Here is a 7969-nt window from a genome sequence, read left to right on the forward strand (position 1 = left end):
AGGTTAAACTCCACATTTTAGGGAAACATAGACACACACAAACATATATTCCCAATCAGCTCAACTACATACCGTTGCTTGGCGTTGAGTGAATCAGTAGGTGACAGAATCCATGCAGGAGACCTCCTGGTCCATGTATCACACGTAGATAGGCGTAACGGTTAGGGTACACTGGTTGCCGTCTCACAGAATGTATCATGAAATAACTTTCCTGGCCAAAACCGTGCGAAGAAGCCGCCATGGACACACTGTAGCCGATGTTCACGAAAGAAACGCATGACACCGCTCAAATTCGGCAAATTTTGTTCAAATTGATTGCAGCGACCGGCGTCACAACGAAACAAAAATTGGCAAACAACGAGACTGGACGTACTTTGGTGATGCGTTATTCGCAGCAGCTCAGCTGTCTGCCTTGTCTGCCCTGCCCCTCTCCCCTCCCTCCCCTCCCCTCCTCCCTTTCCTTTCCATTCCAGTTTGTTTTGTTTGGAGTTGTTATTGAAATGCACTGCAATGCACTTCAAGAACTGCAAAATCTCGTGACCAAAGTGTCGTTCTGGTACCGTTTACATCATTATTATCAAACCCGTGAAGCGTAAGCGTTATTCGTTTCCCCCCTGCGTGTCGCTGTTGCGCTCAATGTTTCTCGAGGTGAGACCTAACCTGCGGTTCCGATGGTTCGGCTTCTTACTTTACTTTAAGTTTTCATTGTTTTGCCTGTGACCGTCGCCACCGTCTGTGCTTTGTCTCGCCTATTTGTCTCTGCTTTTCTTTAGAAAACAGAACTATGCTCAATCAACTGAAATCTTAACTTAAATTGAAACAGCTATGCTGGTGTGGTTCAAATCTCGCATGAAATTTGCAATTTCTAGTTTAATTTTTGCATCTCTGGATCCTCTCTGATCAGCTTGTGTGATAGCTTGTGATATTTGTGCTGGTTGTGGACTACCATTTATGTTGTATTGACTACCTGTTCCAGGTTTGATCGCTCTTCTGGTTGATTGGGTCTTCAGATCGTCAGACATGCAACATCAGTAGAACGCAGACCAATACGGAAAGCTTGTGAGCTACTCACAGGACCAAGATAGACAAGGTATATTTCTATGTTTCTAAAGAATCAGTTGACATTCAGAAGTATACGTATTTTATTTATCTATCTTGATGCACAATATCTGTGTCCAAATCGTGGTTGCCAGACATGTATTTTCCAGTACAAGTATCCTAGTGTAAATGATAATGCAGTTAACTGACTAATTTTTCTTACCATTTCAGACCTGACCTTCACGCAGAGCAGTGACTCATACATTGACTTACCATCCTAAGATTTGTCATTTGGATAAGAAGCTGTAGAGATGAAGGTGGGTACAAAGCCATTGAGAAAATTATGTTAAGGTAATTCATTCTGTCAGATTTTAATATCCACTTTCTTTTTCCTTTGTTTTAGATTTTCTTTCAAGTGGAGAAGTTGCTCTTGATGACGGGAGTTATCAACTAATTCCGTGGTGCAAGCCAACCGGATTGGACGAAGCTTGACTCTCTCTCATGTTTAGTTGTTTAATATGAATTTATCTATTCAGTTGGTTCTCAAATTTATTTGGTTCTGATTGATCCTATCATTTTACTAGTCTGTCCTTTTGTGTGTGTGTGTGATGGTGTAACTTGATCATGTTTTTTTCTTGTAATTCATCTGATAGACTAGTTGTATCCTCACCACAAGAAGGTGTGTTTGTGTCACTTAATATTTGAACTCCAAATTTCCATTATTCTGTTGCCAAATGTTTCATGCTTTCTTGCTGTACAAGTCAAACCCAATCAGTCAGATATTGCTGGCATGACATTAACTTTTTGTCACCCTAAATTGCCTAAAAAAGGTCTTACCATTTTCTGTTTATACAGATGGACAAGCAATGTCTGCTTCTAATTTTAATTTCTATGTCTTCTGCCCACACGATACAGCAGAGAAAAAAATTATTAGAGAGGTTGTAAGATAGATTTGATATCTTATAAAGATACTGCTTTGCCCATCTAGTTAAGTTTTAAGAATCAACAATTTTTTTGTTGAGCCTGTAGTGTGTACTGAAAGAGGATATTTCTGTCTAGAGCTATTCTTAAAGCCGTATCTATTGTAAGTTCCCTAAACTATCAAGGGTTGCTGATTGATTCTGGAGGAAGTGATGGGTTTTAATAATAGATAGAAAATAAATATTGATCACATTTTATCAGGAGCTGGTTTTGTTAACCACTATGTCCCTCTACCAAAAAAGTACCTTAAAACTTAAAACAAAAACAACTTTGCTTGATAACAAAATATAAAACAGCTGTTGTTAGGAGCTGGTTTTGTTAAACTCTATATCCCTCCACAAAAAAACTTACTTGAAGCAAAAAAAGTTTGCTTGATAAAACAACATATAAAACAGCTATAAAATCTTAATGGTCAGTGAAATTGCCTATTGAGAAGGGTGAATATAAAATGTATTACAGGGGGGCATTTTTTTCCTCCAGCTCCTGTTGTTTGACTAATTCCATGGAATTTTGAATTTTAACAGTTTTCTCATTAGCTCTTCTTGTTAATGCAGCATTCAAGCTTTTGGACCCTCTTGTCGGGCTTATGCCAGCAATTGCTCTGTAAATTGTTCCAAAATTACAAAAATATGCTCATAGATTTGACTTAACACATTGAAGAGGTCAAAGTGATGTAAATTGAACTCACTTCTGGATAAAGGTGAGGAAACAAGCAACCTTCTCAGAGTAGTATATGTTGAAGATAAAGTGAGCACTGAATAGCAGCACCAGTCCATCCAGTATATTTTTTACAACTGATACAAGAATGTTGTCAATGAACACAAATAGCTTCTCAAAGTTATAAAGAGAATCACCTGCAAACAGTGTGCCACAATAAAACACAGGATATTATCAAATTTAACAGGACAGTCACTGGGCATAGTTTTGATATATTACCTGCAGCTACAAGAATGGGTGTTTTCTCAGCTGGGAGATCATGGAACTCTTTCACTTCCTCATAGGTTGATGTTTTCTGTACAAATGAACAAGATAATTTGTGAGACAAAATTGTGAAACAAAATAAGCAGATATAACAAAGTTTATTATTAATTTTTCACTTTTACCTCTGTAAATCTGACAAAGTATTCCATGTCCTCCTTAAAATAGCAAATAAGCATGTTGATAGTAGCCACCAGTTTGGTTGAACCAAGCCCTTGCTCCTCTGCCCGTGCCATATTTCTCTTTAATTTTGCTAGACTGTCGTTCTTTGTTGAAAGGAATTCAATCAACCTCTTAGATTCTGATGCTACATATGCACTAATTTTTCCTTTCAGATCAACATTTGTGAGGATCTTGAAGTGTATGTTCATTCCCTGAGCACTGAACAAAAGCGGCCACTTTGATTTAATAACTGGCACAGAAACAACAGGGTCGTCTGTTGATTCTTCTTCCTCTTCCTCAACAGTAGCGCGCTTTCTCTTAGTCCCTTTCTTTTGCTGTGGGGCTGGGGCTATAGTGACATTAATATGCTTCCTTTGTAAATAATATGAATCAGTTAATTTTTTCTTGATGATCCTCCAATCCCAATCTTTCTTTGAAATGCGGGACATCTTCTCTAAATCAAGTCTTATTATTTCAAGAGATTCCTCGGTTTCGGAAGGAGGGAGGGGTGGATCCCATAACACACAACCATAGGCTTCTTTAGATCCAGAAGCCTCTTTATCAGCAGCTTTTGCCTTTCTCTTATTTTTCCTATCCTGATTATCTAATCTGCTTATGAATTGCTTGTAAAGACTGTCACTTCCATGATCACTTACTACAATAGTATCCTTAAATGATTTTTCATAGTCTTTCACAATTTGCTTAGCAACAACAGCAAGATCAGTTCTATAGAAGTTGGGAATTTTCTCCTTGCAATAGTCGACAACATTTTCAACCATCAATTGTCTGTCGTCTGGAGAGGGTCTTTTATTGGCTTTAATAGCTGCCCTCACTCCTGATGGAAAGTATGGGCTATTTTCATCAAATACCGGAATCCGGGATTGACTAATGGTTTCCCTGGCATTCTCCTGAAGTGTTCTAAGGGGTATTCTTGAAGAATTTGATGGTTGAGCCGCACTTGATGTCGGTTGCTCATTGTTGGAAGACTGAGACGTTCCTTTAAATAAAAAGTAAAATTAATTGCTAATAAAACTACAATACTACAATTCTTGCTATGGGCCAAACAAAATAATATCTTACCATATGCACTTTGCCAAGCATCATAAAGGTCAGAAGATTCTATGAAGTTTAACTTTTCATTGAGGATATTTACAGTTATGCGTCTGAGATCAACTAACTTTCTGACTCCTTTATTTTGCAAGAATCGAGATACATCAGAAGCGTCAGAAGCACTTAAGTGGGGCAGGATTTTTTGAATGTTATCAGTTAGACATTCATCAAAGTCCATAAAATCTGCCATGTCTGAAAAACAAGAACCATAGAATATCTTAAAACTAGCTGCAAAGTGGACTGGAGGCCGTTGCCGCCATGTTAGATCCACCCTCAAGACCCTAGAGAAGCAGCTGAGGTTGAGACTGAATTTTAAAGACATAAAACACTTTAATTCACACTGGTTCAATGAACAGCCAGGGAGATATAATCCATAATTTACAATTTAGGTGATATTGATCGTCGCGTTATCGTTTCTGAACACAGACTTCTAGTAATCGATTCACTGCTGCAGGTACTCATGATAACTTCACAACGGAAATGTATAACAACGGATTTTCAGGCTGCCGAAATAATTACTCATTTCACTACTTAACTACCATATACTAACCGAAAATCAGAATCAGACAGGCTGGACACGTAAATTGACTTAATTTCCTATCACTGGGTGACTTATTTCTTATTTTATCTGCACCAAGTCAAGTCCAACGGCAGATGTGGTGGGTTTACTCATCCGAACGTTCGAACGTGCCAGTTCACGCCAGTTCGCGCTATTTCGTCTCTGCTTCTTTTTCCTTTTTCCTTCCTTCCTTTTTGATGCTTCCGACACCAGCGAGCGACCGAAATCTGACCAAGATCAATTTTGTTTGGTCGTATAAATTGTGAAGGCAATATCAAACCTGAATAATGTTCTTGTTTTAGCCACCCCAAAAAATATTTCAATGCTGTAAGAAGGTTTTTGAATCCCCTACATTATCCGTGTTTCCGATTCCAATGAAAAAGCCTGGCCTCAAGTTTCTCGACGATCCCTCGCCATTGTGTTTTTGTCAACAGGGTCCTACACAACAACTGCAACAACCGGCTACACCTGACGATTTATTTGAATGTAATATAAGATTCCATAGTCTTATAAACCAAGAAGTTCTCTCTTTCTTCCTGAGTCAGTATTGTAGATTCGAAAAATCATTATGTGAGTCTGTACCATTTTCGTTTGCTCTGTCAAAATTACAATTTGTGTCTCTATTTTTCAGGTCAAATACAAACTAGGGTTTCTGAACCCAAGCAGGTGGTTCAAACACACCAGAGTGCAAATGAAAAATGCCTTATCCATGCAGTTTCTGCTCGGTAGTCCCTCAGACTCCAGCAAGCAGCATCCGTCATCAGCGGGATCATGCTAAAGGCCAGAAGACTTTTATTTTCTTTTGCCCTCTGTCTGATTGTAATTTTGAGTCCTCTACTTATAATGGTATAGACTTCCACATTTCAAGCCAACACCAGGAAGCTCGCCACATTGATGCAGAAAGCACCGAAGAACTATTTTGTCATGCTGATGCTAACAACTGTTCGTTTTCCACTACATCACTTGTGCTACTTGTCAGACATCTCTATTGCCATTTCATGAACGGTTTGCATGTTGTCTGTCCCATTGAGGGATGCTCACATTCGTGTTCAACAAAAGGCGCTCTGAAAGTTCATCTTTCTAGTTACCATCCTGGTTGGGCTTCTGAAGGATGCCCAAAACAAAGTTACAGAAGAGCTCCAGACCACTATGAAGAAAATTCATTGTTGAATTTTGATGTTGAAGAGGATAATGAGATGCAGTGGGAAGAATTTATTGAGCCTGAAACTGAATCCTCTGATAACAGAGATAGCAGAGATGAGCTGCTGTTCAACAATGAGTTATTTTTGAACAGTATTGCTAAATTTTACTTAGGTTTGTATGCTGTCCAACTCCTAGCCCAAACAACTATTCAGAAAATATGTGATAGCATCGCCTTTATGACTGAAGTAGCGCATGCTCGCATGAAAGTTGTTCTTACTCGGGCCTTGGAAGACTTGGAGATTTCAGAGAGAAAAATCAACAGGATTTGCCATGATGTATTTGAAGCTGATTTGCTGTATACTTCACACCACAAGAACAGCTCGGGGCCATCTCTTACTTCACATTACCTCAGAAAAAAGTTTTTCAAAGAAAAGTTTGGGTATTTTGGGCCTGTTGAGATTCATCTGGATGAAAATGATCCTGAAAGTGAAAAGAAGTTGCAATATGTATCAGTCAAGAAAAGTCTCAGTGTACTGTTTGAAGACCCATCTGTTCAAAGAGAAATCCAGGAATCATTTTCTGAACAGCTAGGTGATGACAGAATAGTATCAGATTATCCTGATGGTTATCTTTTTAAATCAGAAGACCACCCTAAACCAGAAATTCAATTACTTTTACATCAAGATGCTTATAATCCTGTGCCAAATGCCCTAGGATCAGCCAAAAATAAGTACAAAGCTCTTGTTGTATATTTCACCATTGGTAATCTAAAGGCCCATATTAGGTCTAAAATAATTACCAAGCATCTTGTTATGATTGTCCGAGAAAATATTTTCAAGAAGGTGGGAGCAGAAAAATGTCTGGAAGAATTGATCTCGGAGCTTCAAGCTTTGGAACAAGATGGCATTCAGTTCATGGGCGAAACTGTTCCAGTGACTCTTGAATTCATGCTGGGAGACTCCCTAGGCCATCACCTCATTGGAGGATTTATTGAAAGTTTTTCTGTAGAGTTCATGTGCCGCTTTTGTGAAATTACGAGAAGACAAATGAAAGCAGATCCATTGTTCATTGGAGAAGGACGCACCGTTGCAGAATTTAATCGGTGCGCTTTGAGGGCAAAACTAACTGGCCAACATTGCAAAGGCATTAAGGCATCTTGTGAGTTCAACAAATTGAAAAATTTCCATGCCACAAGTCATTTAGTACCCTGTATAGGTAAGGACAAAGTTTAGCAGACTGCTGGTATTCAGCTGACATAGATTTGTTGCCAGCTTATTGTACTGAAGTTTTTTTGTTTTTCTTTTCACAGCCCATGACTGCTTTGAGGGGGCATTTTCTTGGGACATGGCTGGAATCATTAGACGTTTCGTAAAAAAAAGATGGTTCTCTTTGGAGCTCATAAATAAAAGGATCAGACAATTTAAATGTGTTGGTGTCGACACTGGAAACAAGCCTGCTTTTGTACATAAGAAATATGAAAAGCTAGGTGGCCATGCAGTTCAAAACTGGACACTAATAAGGTAAAGAAATAAAATATGATTGTAAATTTTAAATGAGTTGTATACAGAGTTCTACTTCACTTTTTCTGTTCCAACCAGCCTTGTTTTTTTGTTCTTGTTACCTCTGATGGGTATGTACTCTAATTTCAACTTTATCTCTGACTCCAGACTTTTCTATTTCATCATTGGAGACAAAATTCAAGATTTTGAGGATGAAGGTTGGCTGCTTTACTTAAAGCTCAAAGAGCTATGCGAGTATTTCTGCGCGCCTATTGCTGAAAAAAGTTCTGCCCCATACATGAAAGATGTGCTTCTGCCTGCCTACTTTGATCTAAGAAAAACTGTATTGGTAAACAAGAAAAAATACCCAATCAAACCAAAGCACCATTTTATTGCTCACTATCCAGATCTCTTACTTCGCTATGGAAGTTTGATCTTCCTCTGGACCTTCCCTTTGAGCAGAAGCATAAGTTTTTTAAAGAAACAATGAGAAATGCAA

General features: G+C 38.5%; 2 protein-coding genes and 1 long non-coding RNA gene across 3 annotated transcripts; 2 read left to right on the forward strand and 1 right to left on the reverse strand.

The window, feature by feature from the left end:
• The first annotated feature begins 431 nt into the window (after nt 1–431).
• Nucleotides 432–2219, forward strand: LOC113216915 (uncharacterized). Its single transcript, XR_003304032.2, has 4 exons — nt 432–648; nt 977–1090; nt 1270–1355; nt 1442–2219. It is a non-coding gene; the product is annotated as an uncharacterized LOC113216915 (long non-coding RNA).
• Nucleotides 2197–4967, reverse strand: LOC127750908 (uncharacterized). Its single transcript, XM_052273586.1, has 6 exons — nt 4820–4967; nt 4240–4461; nt 3123–4156; nt 2956–3031; nt 2708–2873; nt 2197–2620 (listed from the first exon to the last, which is right to left on the reverse strand). The coding sequence occupies exons 2-6, from the start codon at nt 4457–4459 to the stop codon at nt 2473–2475; spliced, it is 1644 nt and encodes a 547-aa protein (XP_052129546.1). The 5' UTR covers nt 4460–4461; nt 4820–4967; the 3' UTR covers nt 2197–2472.
• Nucleotides 4968–5249: 282 nt separating this feature from the next.
• LOC127750907 (uncharacterized) lies at nt 5250–7963 on the forward strand. The gene is made up of 4 exons (XM_052273585.1): nt 5250–5368; nt 5460–7186; nt 7281–7491; nt 7639–7963. The coding sequence occupies exons 2-4, from the start codon at nt 5527–5529 to the stop codon at nt 7958–7960; spliced, it is 2193 nt and encodes a 730-aa protein (XP_052129545.1). The 5' UTR covers nt 5250–5368; nt 5460–5526; the 3' UTR covers nt 7961–7963.
• Nucleotides 7964–7969: the final 6 nt, after the last annotated feature.

This window comes from Frankliniella occidentalis, unplaced genomic scaffold, assembly GCF_000697945.3.
Source record: "Frankliniella occidentalis isolate FOCC.00 unplaced genomic scaffold, Focc_3.1 Scaffold285, whole genome shotgun sequence".
Lineage (NCBI taxonomy): Eukaryota > Metazoa > Arthropoda > Insecta > Thysanoptera > Thripidae > Frankliniella > Frankliniella occidentalis.

What these genes read in the sequence shown, in the direction of transcription:
- LOC127750907 (XM_052273585.1), top strand. Translation starts at nt 5,527, where the DNA reads ATGCCTTATCCATGCAGTTTCTGCTCGGTAGTCCCTCAGACTCCAGCA. An exon ending in TCATTTAGTACCCTGTATAG is followed by an intron (nt 7,187 to 7,280) that starts GTAAGGACAAAG and finishes TTCTTTTCACAG; the next exon opens with CCCATGACTGCTTTGAGGGG. An exon ending in CAAAACTGGACACTAATAAG is followed by an intron (nt 7,492 to 7,638) that starts GTAAAGAAATAA and finishes CTCTGACTCCAG; the next exon opens with ACTTTTCTATTTCATCATTG.
- LOC127750908 (XM_052273586.1), bottom strand. Translation starts at nt 4,459, where the DNA reads ATGGCAGATTTTATGGACTTTGATGAATGTCTAACTGATAACATTCAA. An exon ending in TGCTTGGCAAAGTGCATATG is followed by an intron (nt 4,157 to 4,239) that starts GTAAGATATTAT and finishes TTTTATTTAAAG; the next exon opens with GAACGTCTCAGTCTTCCAAC. An exon ending in TTCCTCACCTTTATCCAGAA is followed by an intron (nt 2,621 to 2,707) that starts GTGAGTTCAATT and finishes AACAATTTACAG; the next exon opens with AGCAATTGCTGGCATAAGCC.